General features: G+C 39.4%; 1 protein-coding gene across 3 annotated transcripts in view; it reads left to right on the forward strand.

Moving 5' to 3' along the window:
• Nucleotides 1-21738, forward strand: part of tln2b (talin 2b) — an 89368-nt gene that overhangs the window by 14526 nt on the left and 53104 nt on the right. For all 3 annotated transcript variants that reach the window (XM_068312408.1, XM_068312410.1, XM_068312409.1), the window contains exons 2-6: nucleotides 16882-17054; nucleotides 17159-17256; nucleotides 17404-17533; nucleotides 18150-18305; nucleotides 18734-18876. In XM_068312408.1, the coding sequence (XP_068168509.1) occupies nucleotides 16919-17054; nucleotides 17159-17256; nucleotides 17404-17533; nucleotides 18150-18305; nucleotides 18734-18876 (663 nt within the window). In that variant the 5' untranslated portion in view covers nucleotides 16882-16918. The remainder of the gene's footprint in view (nucleotides 1-16881; nucleotides 17055-17158; nucleotides 17257-17403; nucleotides 17534-18149; nucleotides 18306-18733; nucleotides 18877-21738) is intronic.

The raw sequence follows: 21738 nt of genomic DNA on the forward strand, positions 1-21738 counted from the left end.
CCTGTGAAACTTTGGCAAAGCTCTGAAACGTAGGACATTTGGTGTCCCTATCATCTGCTATTATGAATCCCTTGGTCTTTCTCTGGTACTTTCATTGTCTCTCTGTCATAAATCAGATTTACTGCTACATCTGTAGTGCCCATGCTAATGAAGTAACACCCAGTGCAGAGACACGGCATTGATTTCATTTCCTGCCTCTGCGGCTGCTCCCTGGGTAACTAACTAGAGATTACATGAGGATGTCTTATAAAATAAAAGATTAAAGAATCTGTCCAACTGGAGTGTCACAGCTGTGTACTCGGGCTCACAATCAGACGCAGATGTTTATGGGGGGAGCAGAGATGGCCCTCGGTACCGGGGGCTTTTGCCAGAGGTCTTTGAAGATAAGTTTTAGTCGTGTTCATTCAAGCCGAATGTGAAGGTTGACTGGTTCTTTCCCCTCCCACACGCCTTTCCTTGAATCGGAGGATGCGACACCTCACAGAGACCCGTGGAGAGGCAGTGAATGGAGAATCTGCCCAGTGATTGGTTTTTTTGGGGGGGTGGGGGTGGGGGCATCCAATTACTGTAGAACAGAGGTGGGCACAATTTTTTGCGTGCCTGCCGTCATATCCATGCTGCCTTCAGTATCAGTTTAAGAGTGAAAAAGCAAGGTTACATAGAATGCGGATGCCACTGTTAACAAATATTTCAATTAAATTTGTTTCAACTACTTTTTAACTGTCCATTTTGTTGCCATTTTTTTCATCTTGTTAGTGCTGAGATACTTTCACGCTCGCTGATTTGTATGCTTTTTGTTACAAGCGTAATCTGGAATTTTCAATATGTCAACTAAGTAAAAGGTCACAGAGACAGTTTCTGGTTCAAGCAGGCTGTTGAATTAGAACCCAGTGATAAAATCATTTTTGGATTTGTTGATCCATTGCAAATTAAAAATATCAAACATGATTATCATCAATTTTATGATTTAGTCTATTACAATCAGGTAGCAAATCATGTCAGAGGTCTGTGTTTAATTGTCTGCAGGAAGTGATGTCACACTTGGTTTTTCAGATATTCCTTTTCTTATTATTTCTTTTTAAAATTCTATTTCCCCTCAAGGCACTGTAATATTAAAGTGTTGGGGACCCAATGTGCAGAATATATTTCGAAGCGAAGCGCATCATTTTATTTGCCTCGCTCCACATTTTAATGTCTCACTGCAGACAGGACGTTTGAAGAATCAACACCACAGTTCTGATCCATTCATTCAGACAAGTTTGGTGTAGAGGCACTGATATAGCATAAGTGCATCCCTATACTGATCCATTCAAACATTGTGGCTTCTAGCACATTGCTGGGTTAGCAGTGTACTGTATATGGTTTTGATTTTTATCAGCTGGGATTGAATAGGTGGTGAACAGTACATCGTGTTTAGTTTGAGTATGGTCAACAAATGTCATATTTGATTTTGTCTTGTAAGAATTTCTCTTAGCTGGAACACAAGACCTAACTTCTTGCACGTAAAGGTTTAAAATTTCTTTTTTTTTAAAAATTCTCTCATGTTCAAATTTCAAAAAAACATGTGATTCCTCTCAACGCAATATACTGTATGTACCACCACCGATGAGAGTTGTGGAATGTTACAACATTGGTCGTATTTGTTTGTTGTGTTGTTTGTCTGAGTGTGTGTAAGTAGATTAACTCGACATTCTATGTCCATTAAATTCAATGGAAGCAAAACAGATTAACAGATTTTGAGGTTTGTCTAGAGCAGGGGTGCTCACACTTTTTCAGCATGCGAGTTAATTTTAAAATGAAGTCACTCTACTCTACCAAGCTGAGTTGAGAATTATAACACTGCCATAATAGGATTCGTATATTTCTTATTCGTAAAAGAATATAAAAAATCATCACAGCAAAATTATGGGCAGAGGACTTACTATTAATTTCTTGCTTTATTGATCCCGATAAATGGAAGATATTACAAAAATGCTTCTCAGAATTGAAGAGACAATGTGATGATAAAGGGAATTTAAATGAAGCTGGACTCAGCTGGACTTCGACTCAGACAGATCATCACATCTTTGATGAGTTTTTGAAATAAGGCTGTAATACGATGTCCTGCCTTTTTGTGTTCACCTAATATTTTGATCCATACTATTGCTGTACTGCCCAATTTTTATTTCACATTCCACGCATCTGTTTAAATAGGCCGCTCATAATAATTTGTGTTTGTACTGTTTAGTTAATGAAGTTGTTATAGTTCATTAAAAACCTGAAATACTAAGAATTCAAGCTATCAGCTAGCTGAATGCACCCACTTTTCTAATTAGAAGTCTGTGTCAGCATTAATTACTTGTACGCTATGCTGGTAAATTTCATTAAAGCAATTAGTGAATTTCAGAAAGCGCAGCCAACAGCAAAGTACTGAGCTATACAGTAGCTGGGTCACTAATAACTAATAGCGATGAGCAATATGCAGACCTAGGAATGACCTCTGGTGTGTAGACTGTAGCAACCAGCCATATGAAAGCGTAACATGCGTGCTAACACAGTGTGTTTTCACGCTGTATGAAATGATTTGTCATTTCTTTATTTCGTTCTTCACATTTCAGTCATGAAGTATTCAGATTTTTCAATGAGCTGTTCAGAAAATATAAGAAACACTTATGACACGTCGTTGCTGTGAGGAATAATGTTAAATGAGACAACGGGGGAAAATACTGTACATTTTGTTATTTTTGCCATAAAAATACAATCCAGGGTTAGTGTGTGAAAAGTTTACCAAATAACACACAAAAGCTGATGAAAATGCCTGCAGATATCACCGGGTGAAACTATTGGATTAATTATCAAGTCACCTGATGCTGCTGCTAGATGACTGAACTAACTTGCATTACACAATCAACATTGGGATACTTGCCTTAAACTCTTATCAGCCATGACTAGTGATTTTTTTGTAAAACATTTTGACTTTATTTTTGTATTTATTTCATTTATTTCATTTTCCATAAATGTTATCCAAGACCTGATATTCAATCAAAGCATGCAGAAATTATAAGACTACTTAACAAATACAATTTCCTGGCTGGATGGCACTTGTCAGAAAAAGCTAACTGATGTCATCAGACATTAAGCGTCAAAGCTGCTGTGACTTACAAATGATAAAGGAAGCTGCTTGACAGAGGACTGCAAGAACAGATCTTAGTGCTGCAGATTATTATTTTGCACAAATGCATGTTTGATGGAAATGTGTTATAAGTGGATATTATGATACATGATGTGATTTCAGGGCAGTAATGGTTTATTGTAGTCCATTGCTCAGAGGCAGTGTGTTTTTCTGCAAACATTGCTGCTTTGCGGTGTTTGCAGCGTGCACCAAGGACCTTTTCATCCCTCTGGATATGTACTTTATTGACTACTGGCTGGACTTTAGGTAAATCAGCACAAAGAAAACCTTCTTTTTTTTCTAATGGACTAATTGTGTGAGTTCACATGCTGCCCTCGGAATAAATTTCTTGCTAATTTATGTACATAATATGAACTGTGCTTTATATAAAGGACTGTTTTTTGTGTAACCCATTTCTGGATGGGTACTGACTATTTTTATTCAGGGAATGCACAGTACAAAATGCACAGTACAAAATCCATGTTTCCTTGTGTAGTGCAGGTTTGTGTATCTTCATATGACTAATGTAGTACAAATGGAGCTGTTGTCTGAATTATTGGTTCATGGATTTTTAATCAGCTCAGATTAAGGCATAAAATGCATTCAAGGGCAGGATGCCCTTACAGTCTCTGTGGATTTGAGACCAGAACTGTTCTATGTTTGGCTCGTCCTCCTCGCAGTGCTCTGTGTCCGACTGGGAGGGTTACAGACTTAATTACACTTTGATATCAGGGAGAAAAATAACTGAACGCAGAAAATGAAGCTTTGGTATTAAACCATCGAAACACGTTGCACAGGTTCCCAGGTGGTTGTCAATGCTATTTGTTAGTCCTTGAAACAAAATCCTTGGCAGCAGGGTTACTTTGTTCTTACTCTAAAAAATACAGTGTTTATGTATGTGTATATGCCCTAAAATGTAAGAATATCCTGAAAGTTGTACATGAATACAGTGATTATAAAGGATGTCCCTCTTCTCTGATAAATGTACCATCAAATTTGCAAGGTTGATGCAGCAACTCTTGAAATGGCTTGTCTGAAGCTTGTACTTTTCTGGTTTTTGCATGTTCTTGTATTTTTGCAGAAGCGTTGCAGTTCACATGTGCAATTTTTAATTCAGTTCTTTCATCGAAACTGCATTAATATTAAATTGGCTACAGCCCTAGTGAATGTTAATTATACAAATTCAATTGCACAGCCGAAAATTAAAACTTATACAGCATATAAAATGATTATTACTATTATTAGTAAGCATCACTTTTTTTCTCATGTCTCATGGAATTAAGATTAAGATGAATGCTCGTATTTGTTTGGAAAAGTTTTACTTCTGATGCCCTTCCTGCCACAACACTGGGCATTTATCCAGGCTTTGGACCGGCCTACAATTGCATCACATTATACATCTAAATCTTGTGTTCTTTACCGTATTTGCATACCACAATGTGTAGAGCTGCTGTGTGCACCCTGAGAGTCTAGAAAACGTATTGCTCGGTACTCCTGCTACTGGCGAGTTCATTACTGTGTATTTGTGAGCTAGTGGTCAGTCAACATACTGTACACAGTTGTGGATTTACTCTGATGAGTCTATTAATCATAATGTAGAGCTGCACCTGGCAGGAGAGGCAGACAGTCAGAGATGGGCTCTAGTTCTGTAAAGCTGAGTAAGATTTGAGCCAATTATTGACTCAGATATTCATCTCAGTGTCATCAGGTGACATTAGTTATCCAGTGGACGGAGGGGATCCTGAAACCTCAGGCAGACAGTTGGAGGAAAACTACGTGTCTCAAAATATTGGTTGTCATCATCAGAGTTTTACAGTTGAAACAGAGTCATGAGTTCATTGTTCAAATACATTCCATTTTGTGTCCCTTTTATGTAATTTTGGGGGACATAGAGAACAGCATATCTGTCTGTCCATCCATCTATCTGCTCCTATGTAATGATCTGATTTAGACCATTCTTTGGAATCTTGCATATTTATATATTAAAGATGTGCATTTTCACATTTTTGAAAGTTAAAAAAATCGTTCCTTTTTTCTTTTATTTAATCACAGATGATTGTGTCATCAGGCAAACCTTTGTTACTCTTTTGACATGTTTGTGAAATGAAAAATGTTTTTGACCCAATTTTAAAAGCACATTTTGACATTTTCTTCACATTCATGCATCAGAAACCACTCAGAATGTTTCATGACCAAACACTTCATTGGTGCCTTTTGCTGCTTAGACTCTTAATTTCATTGTGTTCTATTTCCATTTATTAAAGTTGACATGGTGCTCTTCCAGATTTATGAAAAATGTGTCAAGAATTTTCCATGCACAGTATCATCATGAAAATAAGTGGAGAATATAGCAATTTGTTACTTGTAGGAATTTATGGAATTTATTTTGAACCTTTTACTGATAGCCTCCATCATGTGCATTTTCCTCTGGAGACGTTTTCCTATCTCAAAAACACATGAAGGGGTTGGGTGGATCTTGGTCTCTTTGTAGCCATGGTTTGTCAGATCGCTTCAAATGTCAGTAAACTATTTATCGACTGATGCAGGGTTGCACCGCGAGAATCACTTTTTGGATTTATGAGTCAAAAGCTGTCCTTCACATTTGATAATATGCAAATATAGAGTCAGTGTTTTTATAACAGTGAACTGACAAACCTGGGTTTAGGCATTATCACGTTTGTATGCGATGCAGCATGAATTAAAATGTGCATCACTTCAATGAAGGTCAGAAAATCAAGCCTATATTCTTCCATAGACACATAGATAAATGAATACATCAATTTAGATATATACCACATATAGATTTTTTGGGGGGGAAGCATCTTTTCCTTTCGTCAGATCTCCTGAAACCTGCTTCATCTTTGTAACTAAATTGTAGTTTCCTGTTTACAGCCATTACCCTAACAATTCTGTGTTCAATGAGCCATCTAGCAGAGCTGGGTTTACAGCTGATGATGCGCTTTACATTCAGATGCCAGAGAGAGGGAGAGCAATGTGTTTGTCTGCATTCACATTAGATGCATCCAGCAGTCTCTAAGCTCATTATAGTAATCAGGTTAAAAAGAGGGGAACTGGGGAGCACTTGGCCTGCAGCATGTTTCCTCTGGACTTCCCCAGTGAGATGAAGAACCTCTCACACAGACCACTGAGACCCGGCGCTGCAGACGCCCGCAGCTAATGATCAGTCCCCGCTGCTTCTGTTTGTATGAAACCCACACCGGGGCATTCAACTGCACCCATGCTGTCATAATGACCAGCTTGTAATTGTAAAGGCCCTCTGATACACGGCCATTCTTCTGAGTTTTTGATCCATTTATTGTGGTCCACACAAACGCATCTAGTATACAGCAAGTCCTTTTCAATGCAATTCACTGGATTTTGGTCAGACTGAGCATAAGCAATGAAACCCAGATGAAATACTACAAAAGGCTTTCCATAAGGTTTCCCTTTGTTAAACTTCCCAGAGACGTAGTAGTGACTTTGTAAACTGTATATCTACAAATCTAACATGACTGTTTATTGGAGATGTGGTTTTTTTCTGTTTTAGAATTTGCTGTGTCACAAAAGCTGTGATTTAACCGTAATCATAGTGATGATCCTGTATAGCGACCCTCCCATTTGTGCCTTGGTTTTCATCCATTTTTACACAGCTAATGATGCTCTTGAATGCTAATGGTGAAAATGTTTTGTCCAGCCTCATGACGGACAACGATGGAAGTTCAATCAGCAGTAGTGATAGTTCATTTTGCTTTTGTGTGTAGACATAGAACAAACTTTAGCTTCCATCTTACGAACCAAAAATGAAAGTCAGAGCCTCGCATCATTTCATTGGTTTCTTTAGCGAAACGCGCTGCTTATAAAAGGCCCAAGATTTTTTTTTCTGCTTTGGAGCTGACAGAAGTCACCTGACCTGGGAATTGCCCAAAACCAGGGTTGCTATGGTTACCAGCAGATGTGGAGCATGAAATAGGGAGCCTGTGAGTCCTTAACTAAGCATGGCTGCATGCCTTTCATGCTCCACTCTTTATCGTGGGACTCCTCTATCTCAGTGTAGATCCAGCGTCGGGGGGTGTCCACAGATGTGTGGTTGTGTGTCCCACAGCATCACTGGAGATGTGCACAAAACCTGCTTCAGACAATCGGCACGCATCTCCTTTTCCACAGTATGCAGTTCGCATCCCGAGTGTGGGTGTGTTCTTTGTTGACCAGATGTTTATGAGGCAGATTTAAGCCAGAAATGTTTGTTCATTGTGATCACACACAAAGTTCCAGAAGAAAAATCTGGAAGGGCAAAGAGAAACTGTAATGTTAGAAGTTATTTTATGGTTGAAGGCATATACACTATCATGTGTCCCACTGATCTACATGTTTTAGCTGACATACTGTAGATCTCAGCAGTGAAAATTGTGCAATTGTGATGTACTGTGTAATTACAGCACTTCATTAAATTTTTGAGTTTGTTTTCTCATAATTATACAAACATTCATTGAGGCATATCAACTGGAAAGATAAAAATGGAGTAGTTTACACATGAAAGGCTTATCTACAAAAACAGATGAAACCTATTCTTATAATTAATAAACCAACCCCACTGTGAGTAATGTTCGTTTGAATGCACAAAGCAAAACATAATTTATTAAAACATTGGATATTTCATCAGAACAGCCCAACACCAGTCTGACTGATGATCCCTTTGATGCACACACAAAAAAATCATTAAGGAATATAAATAAAAACCCAAGACCTATCTGCTTTTGCAAATGAACCTTTTCATTTAAGAATTGGGATTCATTTATTTTATTATTATTTATTTATATGGCTTTAAATGATTTCACTTCTTTCAGTATTTGAGAGAATAGCTGAAGAGAGAATCTCCACTTTGAAAAGCATCACTGAAGTCTTTGCTACTCTAAATCACGTTATCGACTGTTTTCTCAGAAGGATATCTAAATAGGCTGATGAGAAATGTATTTATTCGATATATCTTCTCTTCTCAGCTGTGAACTTTAGATGTAGAGTATCCTTCCATGAGTTTTCTCATTGGAAAAGAAAAGACCAATTTGTCTGCAGGCCCTCCTGAGCCTCCACTCAGAGAACTTTCTTATTTGTCTGAGGGAAGATGTTGTATACACCTTCTTTGGCCAATTTAAACATTTGATTTTCCAGTGCTTTTGGTCCTCGCTGAGAGAAAAACAAAGCTGCAAGGAGTTGCATAACGATACTGTGTTTGGAATGTACTCTCAAGTTAACTGAATAATGGAGTTCTTTTTTTCTTTTTTTTTTACATCTGCCTTGGCCTTGCACAGTTTTCTTTCAACTTTTATTGTTTGCGCTACATGTTACTAAATCATTCACTGAGAAGAGATGACATGACTCCTAACCTCTTTGGTTAATGAAGTGGAGGTGAAAGACTTTAGTGGAATCATCTTCTGTATGGTTTGTGTATGCTGGTTTTAGAACTGTGTCTTCACCACGCTGCGGGGATCAGTTGGTCATCTCCTCACAAAAGTGTCATTAAGAATCTCTGCCGGACCTCAAGCCAACCAGGGACTTTGCAGTAATGCTTCCACAGGATGGTACTTTCTCTTTTCAGATCCCACCATCAAAGAGAATCAGAGTTACCTCCCTTAATATTCTGCTTATCATCCCTACACACTTGAGATGAGAGCCCTTCTGCATGAACCTGGGTTTGTACACCCAAGTACAGGCCAACAACATAACCTCTACCTGAACCTGCTCTCATGCAACAACATGGTTTCTCTCACCACCAAGGGGGGGGTTTATATCATTGAAGAGAATGCTTTGACACTGTTCTAGATACACACATCAGCTGTATTTGACTCCTTCTAGTTGTGCTCAGGCTGCTAAGCATCCAAGGACGGTAGGGAATAATATAAAATGTGTAGAAAAACACTTTGTTTGTGGATCTTGGCTTTTGTGTGCCAGGTTTGCTCCTTTACGGTGTTCCAGAAGATATGAAGCGCAGAGTCCCTCTAGTGTATCACGCTTTGGAGAAAACCCGGTGCATGTTCCATTCCGCTGCTCTTGATACTGTAATCAGCATGCAAGAGGTAGTAGGCAGGCAGCTACTGCAGCATGAGAGGGAGAGAGCTGGGGAGGAGGCCCAGACCGGAGATTGGAGTCGCTTGATTTACGGGAAATTGAGGCTCCAGACAGATGATTCCGATCATGGGAGCCGGAGGTGTGAAAGTTAACGAATACTCCTGCTTAAAGCTCCATGCACAATGAGTCATTCTCGATATTTAAATAAATGACTATTTGATTAAATATTTAAGTTGTGCATGTGTGTGTTATGCACACGCTTTCACCTCTACCTCTTCTGTTGTGCTGCATTTGCATTTCCTCCCACACAGTTTATAGCACAGTTAGGTAAAATGTTGTCGATCATTCTCCACTGTCTTGTCAGAATCGGTTGTATAATGAAGTGCTTTTCATGAGAAGATTGTGCATCTGTTTAATTTTGCTGTATGGTGCAGATCACTGAGATGGCAGGTGCTGAGTCGGCATGTTTGTAACCCATGTGTTTGTGATGCGATGATTTGACAACTCAGGTCTGCCTTATAGCACGTCGGTGCGCTAATTGCTGTCACATCTGAGGAGACTTCTTTATGCTTCTTAATCCTGCTTTGGCTCTTGTTGTTTGGCACACAGGCCTGTTAGTGAATTTTTCATTTAAATAAGCTGTCTTTTCTGTACTCAGTCTGCGTGCTCAGTGTTTTTGGGATATATTGGCATAATTCTACATATTGCACATTTTCTGTGATCAAAAGTAATGTCAGAAGTTGACTCCAGAAATGAGATTTGACTGATAATATTTTAAAGAAATGTCAGCTACTTAAAGATAATTTACTGACTTTAATTTGCACATGCACAGGTTGGACCCTGTATTGATTTTTTTTGTCGTACCGTTTGTTTGGACATTGTGCTATGTGTTTGTGGAAAATAAGCAGTACAACATTCCTACATTTCTTTAAATTTATAGAATATGCCAGTTTGTGTAAATCTTCTTTCCATCACCAAACACTTATTTAATGATCATTCATAAATGTGCACCTGTTTTGGAGAGGTAGGTTAATTTCCATGTTAAACTGACCCTCACAAATCAAATGAAGCTCAGTAAATATAGCAGAATGTGCAGCCGTGCACTTCATCTTATCTCCCCTGTGATTTGTGTGATCCAGCTGTATGTGTGGAGGAGCTGAGTACACTTCACTGATTGCACATAGGTGGCATCTCAGATGATGGGTAAATTGTCCTTCCACGTCAGTTTTTGATAAACAAGTCTCCTGTCTGACGGTGCAAAACGCATCTGAGAGGAGGTAGAGAAGGCTGAATAAATCATGACCACCCAACCAAGAGCCAGAACTCTCATTCCCTTCTTATCGTTCAGGGTTTCGTATGAAAAAAAAAAAAAAAAGTTGAAATGAAGCCATCCTTTTGTTTGGCCATGTGAATGACAATCCATTCTTGCTGCTGTCATTCACACACACCCATTCTGGGGATTCTGGTCCCTGAACCATATGTCACTGTACACCAGCCCATAATGTTGAAATGCACTGCATGCTGCTAATGCTGCAGAGTTTCTGATTTATTGCCTGTATGTAATTTGAGAGGTGAAGGTTGTGTTTCCGTGAACAAAATCTCAGAATGCAAAATTGTGTAGAATATGTACGCGTAGTCAAAATATATGTGACAGTGTGAGCGCTGGGATGAAGGCGACTGATAGATATCTTTTCAATTAGTTCTGCTTTGAAAATGTATTTGAAATTTAATTGTTCAGCATGAATTGTTTTCAGCCCATGGTAGGTCGGATATCAAACTCACCATATTGAGCAAACAGTAAATAAAAGCTGTGTTTGAAGGGACTTCATCAGCACCTGTTCAGAGTTCTATCCTCATAATAGTCTTGAATACAGCTATTCTATTCAGAATTGCGTCAAATGTGATAAATATGAAAATACATTCACAATTTTATTGAAAGAGAAGTTAATCCATGGTGTGTTTACTGGATTAATTCCCACAATGTTAACTTTTTGTGGTAGATAGAGACTGTGAATTTTAATCTTCATTGTTTGTTTTTCATTCTTCTTTCTCAAGTTATTTTTAAAATGCAAAATAGAAAACTACTCTACTGACTCCAAAACTGTTTCCCATGATTACATCACTTAGTCTGCCATGTATTAGCAGAAAACCACATGTGGTGCAACTGCACCAGTGTCTGCATGGTGCTCCAAGAGTGGTTGATACTGATACTGATAATGAAATCATCGTGGGCTTAGTGCTTCTTTTTTTTTTTGTGTTTGGAAGTAACCTACATCCATTTGGAAGTAATGAAAGAAAAACATGTTTTGGCAGCATCTGTCAGAGCCACTAATAGCCACCACTCCCACTGAGGTTCTCACTCAGGCACCAGATTGACCCTCCATCACTGCACTGGCTGACTGACTCACAGACTGGTTCAGCGGTCGGCTGGCTGCAGCTGCTGGGCGGAGCTCTCCTCTGATCGCTGTGTCTGTCTCCATCCATAAGGAAGTTCATCCCTCAAATCTTTAAATAAGGGGGGGGGGGGTGACACATATTGATAACTGTACTTGAGTGTATTGACTGCAGGACTGGAAGATCCAACCAATGATATCTCAATAGTAAAAGAACTGAAATAAATACATTCCCAGTGTCCTTTAGGAAAGGAAGAATTTGTGATCTAACTGGAAAAAATGTAGGAAGTAATAGAAAATATGCATCTGTGAATGCCTTTATCTGTTAGAATCAGAAGGAAGTGAAATTGCGCTGTCTTCGATGCCGTTGCTTCGGAAGCTGTGCTGCTAGAGGACGCTTCACTTTGCTGGATATTTTTAGTGTAAGAGGAGCCGCTCTCCCTCCCACGACAAGGACAAGATTCATGATTTCTGTCAGTGTCTGCTTCCTCCAACTGCATTAGGACGGAGTGTGTCGCTCAGGAGCTAAGCTTGTAGTCCAAACAGCGGGTCGTGTGGAAGCAAGATTCTTTTTTCTATATATTATTTGTCTGACTTTAAGGAGTCATTCCTTTTTTTTTCTTTGCTTGCTGAAAAAAATACGCTTGACTAACATTCCTTGTGAATATCATGCATCACATTTGTAATATGACATCTTGTTCATATTAATCCCAGTGAACCTAAAATAACAAGGGTCACTTCTCCTTCATAATAACACCCGGTGATTGCTGTGTTCTGCTGGACCGAGGATTAATTAATTTATGAAACTAAAGGGAGGAAGCGATAAGGGTGTAGGCGAAAGCCTTTCATTTATTATTGGAGTTCTGTTCAATGGACTCCAGATCCTGCTAAGATCTGAAAAGCATCAGGAGGGAGACATTTGAAAAATTCTACATTTAGGGCAAGGTTAATTTTATATGTTCTATCTGATAAAATGTTTATAATGTAATGTATTTTTACTCTCTGTACCGTCTCAGAAACAGCCTCGCTCCATCCATCATTCTCTTGGCAGCTTACAAATAGTAGATTTTTGCATCAGTGTGCCGTAATCATATTCTCCTCATGCAATAATGTGGGGATGGCGAACTGACAGAACGATATCTCTGTGGTCCCCTGTGCTACTTAGATTACAGCCCGAAGGCTATTAGATAGATGTATAATAATTTCCTATATGGTGCTTGTAAATCAAGAATGTCTCCTACACATGCACATGTATGTAAAGACATATTTATGGCGGTTGATTAATGTGTGCCTCTTGTGTGCTGTTTGAGCTCTAATTCACCAAATTTAAATTAGATCTGAAGCGCTTTAAATGATGGCGCAGCTGTCATTATATTCAGAAGCAGATTTCACATCTGGTGGAAATAAAACACCTGACCTTGACACGTCTCTCCATTGTGGAGTTGAACAAACATGCGGTTTCAGGGTTGCAGAAGTATCCGATTTAAATATACAAATGATCCAAACGGCATCCCTTCTGTAAGTGTTGTGTGACCTGCCGTAGGACCGTCTGTGCTACAGGAAAATGGTCTCTGGAGACGTATTACGGTCCTGCAGGAGACTGACCTTGCCTTTCATCCATTGAAGGATACAGTAAAAGTGGCGGATGTGGTGAGGAGAGAGAAAGGAGGTGTGGTACCTCAATTAGCATTTTCTCAACACGTGCTGTAATCCTGCTGTTCTCGACAGTCCTGGGAACTGCTGAGGTCAGGACTGCTCTCAGCCCTCCATTTAATGCTACTGACACACTGCATGCTTAAATTAAACCATAATAAGCATCCACCAGGGTGGAAGTAATATGCTATAGTAATTGTGAGGGCAATGAAGGATGTAGCCACAGTATTCTCCTGTTGCTTCACTATGTTGTTTCTAATACTGTCTTTTTAAATCTAATCACAGTCCTTTACAATAAACCTCTACATGCTTACTAGTTTCCACATTAATCTACATTTTATACCTGAACAGCTTTTTTCTTTTTCTTTCAAAAGCTGTATGTCGTGTGAGTGTAATACGTCACTGTTCTCACTCACAAATGCTGCTTAAGCAGAAAGAGTGGCAATTGTTTTGTTTACTTATTTGCCTTAAAATGTCACACCAATGTGGGAGATAGTTTACAGGCCGTTGTTAAAAGATGAGGTGATACCATACACTCTGAAAATATGGGATTATTTTTCTTTTCTAATGTAACTCTTGTTTCATTTCTCTATTAATCCTTTCCCACAGAATGCAAAGATCTACTACTATTATTAATGAGTAATAACTTTAATTGTTACACACTGTAATGTATCCTAGTGCACCAGTGGTATCTCCAGGTAGCATAGACATGTCTCTTGTTTGCACCTTCATATCCAGTGTTCAACAAACTCACAGGAATTTAAGGTACTGTTAAAAAAAAAAAAAAATCAGAAAAAAGGCACCCATGTACAGAATTGAGCTATGTTGTCCTTGAAGGGCTGTCATTCACTCAGATACACACTCTATTATACCTGTATGGGTGTTTCTGATTCAAATACATGCTGTTCTATTAGACATATTTCCTCTTGAGTCATTCTATGACAGACTGGAGCAGTAATGGCAGCGGTCGACGTTCTCAAGCTGTGCGCTGCTGCTGGTATTACAGTCCATCAGTAGACCCATATCCTCTCCAGATGGCTTCTGCTTTCCCTGGTCTCTATTGAATTGACCGTCTCGACTTAATATTCAGAGAGCAGTGAACAAATCTAATTCTAAGCGGGACAATTTTGTTGTGGAATAGAGATTGTCACAAGAGATAAAATTCAGAAATAAGATTTCTAGGTCTACCTAGTAATCTGGAAAATGATAATAAAATAAATAAGGTTCAGCATTGAGAGACAGAGAGAGCTCTATTCTGAACCCTCAGCACAGATCTATGAAGTGCCGATTGCATCGGAGTGTTTGCATGAGTGAAAAATGTGCTCTCACACAACTGTAAACAAAAGCATCATCATTATCCTCCTGGGTTTCATCGTGTGGTTTCTGCAGGACGCGAAGTGACTGATGACACACTTTTTCGTTTGTCGTGGACTTACAAGCATCTGTTTTTTTGGTAGAGATGTCTGTCAGGTATCCTGGAGAAGCTCCCGTCTGCACATTCTACATATTTTTTGTGTACATTGGTATTGTTACCCCAACATTGTGAGTCTGCCATGCTGTCAATCTGTGGTCTCAAGCTGCTTGTCTAGAAGTCAGTATCTGTGGGAGAGGTGGATGACAAAAACTCTGTGGGGCTTCTCTGTCAGACTGTACAGACGAGAGCTCACGCGGCGCCATTACCCCTTCCTCTTTGTGCTCCTTCTTTCCTTCTTTTTGTACAGAGAAACACTCGGGAAGAAGAGGGGATGATAAAGCCACAGTCACAGGAGGGCTCGTTCACAATTCTATCATTAGAGAAAACTTACTTCTCAGACTTACTGCTCTGCCTCCAAAAGAGGCCTGATGATGAGCTGCATAACCTGAGAACAAAAACGTCTTTATTCTTAAGTGTGGTAGAGATCTGAATGGTGTCAGTGTGACAATTTGAACTTTTGCCTTCGTATCCAGCCACAGAGACAGATGTTATAATTCTTTTACTGTGAAAGATAGATAGATAGATAGATAGATAGATAGATAGATAGATAGATAGATAGATAGATAGATAGATAGATAGATAGATAGATAGATAGATAGATAGATAGATAGATTGATAGATAGACAGATAGACAGATAGACAGATAGACAGATAGATAGATAGATAGATAGATAGATAGATAGATAGATAGATAGATAGATAGATAGATAGATAGATAGATAGATAGATAGATAGATACTTACTTACTTTAGTAATCCCGGAGGAAATTGTATATATCCACTGCTCAGTCATTACATAACGATTAATACTGGATAAACACCAGGAGAAAAAGAAACACTGACATCACAGGACATACCACAAGACATACACTACACTAACAGACACATGCAGCACTAACAGGACTTATATACTAAACTATTACTAAAATATAAACGCTATAAAATTTAAAAAATAAACAGTATAAAATTTAAAAAATATAAAAGTATTCAATTAAAATATAAACAGTATAAAATTAAAATATAAACAGTATAAAATTAAAAAAATATATAAACAGTATAAAAAGGAGATATTTGAATGAGTAGTTTGGTTTAAATTATTTTACAATTAGCCAACCACCCTTTAGAACCGCAAATGAATTGTTTCCAGGTTTAAATCATTTTCATGTTTAAATGGAGGTCATTTACTCTTCATTTCACATCACTGTCTAAGCTGCGGTGGACATATCATGACATGTTCAGTGACATATGAGGTCAAGGGTTATCATGGAGCACAATTATTCAGCATTATTGATCTTTTTGTGGATGTGCCATTTTTTTCTATAATTGATTCATAGAATTGAATGTCTTACTTTGACAACCTGAATATCTGCTCATAAATCCAGTTTGTATGAATGCAAACACAACAAGATTATGTTGATACACAGTTTGCATCTAAACAAGCATATACTGACAAACATGCCGACTTCTGATGTGGAAAAGTGTGAAGGGAATTTTTAACAACATCGCTCATTTCATGGACCCATGGAAAATAGTCGAGGTCAAGAAAGACAATAATCACTTTGCAGCGTCCCACTCTTTCCTTGTTTTAGGGCAGAGAGAGTAAGAATACCTGATTAATTCACCATAATTACAGTGATGTGACAAGACACCCACTCTTTTGTCTTACAAAGTCTGCTGGTTCTGGAGACAGCGTCGGCGAGGAGCAGACCGAGTAATGATGCAGCGGCAAAATGTCATTGCCTGTGTTTGACTACGTTGAGGTTATTCCGAACGATTAGAAATTTAACCGTATTTGTCTTTTTGTGCTGAAAGGTTGTGTTGTTTGCTAATTCTACAGACATTGCCACCAGTTGTAACTTTTCACACGCTTAACCCTTAAATACAATATCAAAACAGCAATGGGAACAAAGATTTTCTCAGGCAGGACCAATAACGCACAGTCACAAATAAAAGCATCCCTGAGGAAATGATATTGAAGACTCCGTGTCCTGAAGTGCTGCATTTTGCGTCTTTTTCTACCCTCTGTTGAACAATCTTGGTTTGTGTGAGGACACTTTAATAACCGCCGGTGCAAACTGGTCATAATACAAGACATCCATTTCAGAATGCTGGACAACAGTGTGGCTGACAGTCTGTTTCTACTTCCAGGTGTGTAGGTCTGTGAGGCCATTATACTCCCACCAAGATGGTGGCTTTGTCGCTAAAGATCTGCGTACGCCAGTGTAACGTGGTGAAGACGATGCAGTTTGAGCCATCCACACCTGTGTACGATGCCTGCAGAATCATCAGAGAGAGAGTCCCAGAAGCCCAGACAGGTCAAGGTTGGTTGATTGCACAGAAAGTAGAATGTGCTTAATGCACATCTAAAGGCTAAATCTACAAACGTGCTTTTTTTTTTCTTCTTTTGCTTGTTTTTCATTTGCAGCATCAGATTATGGTCTGTTCCTGTCTGACGATGATCCCCGGAAAGGAATCTGGCTGGAATCTGGACGGACCCTTGATTACTACATGCTGCGAAATGGAGTAAGGTTAAGTCATATATTTAAGACTCATCCGTCAGTGTGATTTTATATTTTCTCATCGGTCCTGAGATCTTTATGCCTCGTTTACTGTTCAGAACGGCGGATGAGGTCACAGGTGTCATTTTGCTTCCTTTTGTGGTCTTCTCAGGATGTTTTGGAGTACAAGAAGAAACAGAGGCCACAGAAGATAAAAATGCTGGATGGTGCCATCAAAACCATCATGATAGATGATTCAAAAACAGTTGGGGAGCTGCTTGTCACCATATGCAGCAGAATAGGTACAGTAAATATGACTCTTGACATGGAATCATCCAGGGCTTCAGTTATTCATCCTCAACATTATTTGAAATCCGAGACACACTACATCATTTTGAGCAGCAGCATTTGTTAAGCACTCTGCAGAATTCATGTACGCTTGATAACATTCTAATCACTTTCTATGAAGAGCATAGTGGGCATGATTTATCAAGCTCAAACAAGTTTGTTTCTAATGAACACTGAAGTGCTCTTCCTGAGGGCCAGACCGTGCCATCTTCTCCAGTCACAGAGGTGTTCCCTAAACACTACATTTCAATTATAACCGGCTGCTATCAAGCTCAATTGGGTGAGGAGGAGAGGGATGTGTGCCTGGCTGATAGCTTTATTGGAAAATGTTTGTTTAAAGTACGTTTGTTTCTGCTTGACTTCTCCCCCTTGGCGTCCATTTTATTTTGTTGGCTCGGTACCAGCTTCTCTCCTATTTGAAAGGAAAGAGAAAGATAGGGGGGAAAAAAAGAAAAAGAAAGCTCAAGAGGATAGCAGAAATGCTTTCTCTACCAATGTGTCACTTTTCATGGTGGTTTAAGTCCGCTCCCTCCTCTGAGATCCCCCCTGTCTAACTCGCACCCTTTTCAGGAATCACCAACTATGAGGAGTACTCGCTCATTCAGGAGGTACCGGAAGACAAGAAGGAGGATGGAATGGGGACGCTGAAGAAAGACAGGACCCTGCTGCTTCGAGATGAGAGGAAGATGGAAAAGCTCAAAGCCAAACTCCATACAGATGACGACTGTGAGTGTGGGCTCGCTAAAGGCCCCAGAAATGTTGTTGGTCTTTTTGCTCACATTAATGAATCTGATTCAACAGGGTCATCTGGACATGTGCTTTATCATTCAACTCTAATTTACTGCATTGACACATTCATGTTTGATGATGTTATAGCTGCTATATTCCCGAAGATACCAATTAAATTTTGAAACATGCCAAACTATTTTTTTGTCCTGCAGCTTCAGCTAAAACTCACTTTCACCTCAGCAGAAAATGATGCAAATGACTCGTTTTATGCTTGGTTAAAGTTTTCTGTTCCTCGCGTATGATCCGTATAACTTAAGATCTTATGTGTTTTTTTTAATTAATTTTACCATCAGGTCACATTTTTGTGAAGTGACTGTTAAAGTCAGTGTATGTTATAATTCTAATGTGTCCGTTGGATTGGGCAGTGAACTGGCTGGACCACAGCAGGACGTTCAGAGAGCAAGGGGTGGAGGAAAGTGAGATTTTGCTTCTTAGACGCAAATTCTTCTACTCAGACCAGAATGTGGACTCACGGGACCCCGTTCAGCTCAACCTGCTCTATGTTCAGGTAAACAAATCAAACACACATCTTATGTTTTGGCCTCTAAACTTAGAGGAGAAATGGCATTCAGCACTTCCACACTAGCTGACAAGGCTAGTTCATGAATTAGCCTGTCATTTTTTGTTTTTTTTTAAACGCGTGCAGACAATGTTTGTCTTGATTCAAACTGTACATCAACACAACAATGGGCACAACATTGGACATACTTGCGCATGGAGATAAAGTTTTGCTGCTGGTATAAAGACTTGCATTTATGTAACGCTTGTGGAGTTCTTAGCAATAAACTCCAAACGAGACATTGACATATTTTCCTTGTCTGTATCGTGCAGTACACAAACATAACATTACCATACATTTGTAGTATTTGTTTTAGTTAAACTAGAATTACTCCCCCCCACACACACACACACACACACAAAAACCCTGCCGGGATCATTTTAGAATTAGGAGATTTATTCTATGGTGGGACTGGTAGTCAAGGAGTGTTATTGTGTTTGCACGGACACCAGGAAACACCAGTAAAACTCAATATTACATATTTATTCTGTGCTAATTTACACCCCTCTATTCATAGTGTTATTTGACATATATTTAGTCCTTGTCCTTCAAAACAGTACAGTACTGACAGCACAGCAAAAGTTTTACCAGACCAACAAAACCGTGATTCAGTGGGATTGGACCCTCATATAGTACTGTATGGTGTGATAGTTGTTTGAGCTTTCAGTGACAGTGAGTCATGTTGGTATTGTCTGAGTTCCCCAAGAGTCAGCATCAGTTCTGGAAAAGAAATAGTTTATGGTTTAGCTTTTTGGAGATATGTCTGGATGAGCCCATGTCTATTTTTTTTGCTCTCTGTCACTCTTTGTGTGTGTGTGTGTGTGTGTGTGTGTGTGTGTGTGTGTGTGTGTGTGTGTGTGTGTGTGTGTGTGTGCGTGTGTGTGTGTGAGCTCTACCTGTGTTGTAAATTGAAGGATTTGTGTCACTTGGGAGTTCCCTGGGGGGGTTCAGCTGAGTCCAGTTGAATACTGCCCATAGTTTGCTCACTGTACACACCGGTGCACTCACTTCAGGTCATGTAGCATTCCCTATTGCTCTCTTGTATAAAACCTTGATAAAAGCTGCTGCTGGGTTCCTAAATCCATTGATAGAATGCCTCCACCCATCAACCCGCCTAGTCTTTTCCTGCTGTTCTCCTCCCCTCTGTCTGTTCCTGTTTTTGCCCTCACTTTGTCTTACCCTCCATTTCCTTCCCTTCCAGTTCGCCTGTCTCCACTCCCTCACCATCTCCTACACAGTCTGACATAATCGAGCACATCCACACACTGTAACCCTGGCACACATTATAGTCCACAGTGCATGTCATGCTCTCCTCTCTAAACAGAATCATATTTCCTCTCACAGCAACAACCCCGCCCCATACTCCCACCTCCCTTTGCCTCTCTTTTGCCCTTCCTCATTTATCTTTCCTTCAACCTCCCTCTGACAAACACTCAGATTGTTGCACAGGCAGATCACAGACACTCCTCACACGGCTGTGCCTCCAATTTGTCACTGTGATAAAAATGCCAAACTGATCCCTGGGAGAGATTTTTAGCTGAGTGGAACCTGCCACACGATCCTTATTCACTTTTTCTGTTGTCTTTCTTTTTATTCCTTCTTTTTACTTGTTACAATCCCATTAGTTCTCGAAAACTCATCAGCATTGAACAATTAAATTCAGACGTTGCAGATAATGGTGTTATTGTTTGTACTTCTATTGCTGAGCATCCCTGTAATTCAGCAATGATCTAAAATGTTAATTTATGATTTGACACTTCCTTGATTTCAAACCTCTCTCTCTCTCTCTCTCTCTCTCTCTCTCTCTCTCTCTCTCTCTCTCTCTCTCTCTCTCTCTCTCTCTCTCTCTCTCTCTCTCTCTCTCTCACACACACACACACACAAACACACACACACACACACACACAATGGGGCGTCTGCCAGTAACAGACTAATCCACTTTGCTTCTTTGCCACTCCCTCTGTGATGTATTTTTTCTAGGCAGGGGATAAACCTCTGTAGCAGAAGCATCATCCACTATCTCCTGCTGTTTTGCTTATATTTTTTTTGCTCACTTTTATTTTATTCTGGAAGTGTACATTTTGTACCGTGACTCCTGGATCAAAGAAAGAACAATCTGTGAAACAGTAAATGTGTTATGTAATAAAATTAAAGCATTACCTGTTGTCCTACAGATTATAACCTCATTACATTATGATGTTTTTTAGCAACAGTTCTCCATGAGCTCACGATGGAAGTTTACAAATATATGAAAATGCATATTTCTGCTCATTGAAAAATGAGAAGTGGAAAAGAGGTACTGGCTGATTACAGCATTTGAACCAAGGCCAGGTCAATTATGTTGATTTTTCTAGCTGCGTCCCCATGATACCCTCCATTTCCTCTTTTTTTAACACGTAATACTTGTTTTCCTTACATGTTGCCAAGGTGATGATTCTGTCCAATAATCCTTTTCTCTTCCATTAATTATCAACCATCCTAATCGGTTGCTGTGTGCAGTTGGAGATGATATTGTGTAGCTATGTCCCTGGTTATTTTTAAGCCTCTATTATGCACTGTGCACTGCGGATTGGTTGACTTCTGTGTTGCAGCTTCAGGCTGTGTGTGTCAAAGCTTCTGATGTCTTGTGCTTCACTTCCACTAATGCAGCTCTGTATTTAAACATTCCACAACCAGCGCCTATATCTCTCTCCATATCCGCCAATAAAAATTGAAGGCCTGTCCTCGATGGCTCTGTTCTGTTGACAGTCTTGGCAGAATTATTGCGACCGTCTGTGACTCAGCCAATTATTAATTCAATGTTAGCAGTCA

The sequence above is a fragment of the Antennarius striatus genome, chromosome 4 (assembly GCF_040054535.1).
Source record: "Antennarius striatus isolate MH-2024 chromosome 4, ASM4005453v1, whole genome shotgun sequence".
In the NCBI taxonomy this organism is placed as follows: Eukaryota; Metazoa; Chordata; class Actinopteri; order Lophiiformes; family Antennariidae; genus Antennarius; species Antennarius striatus.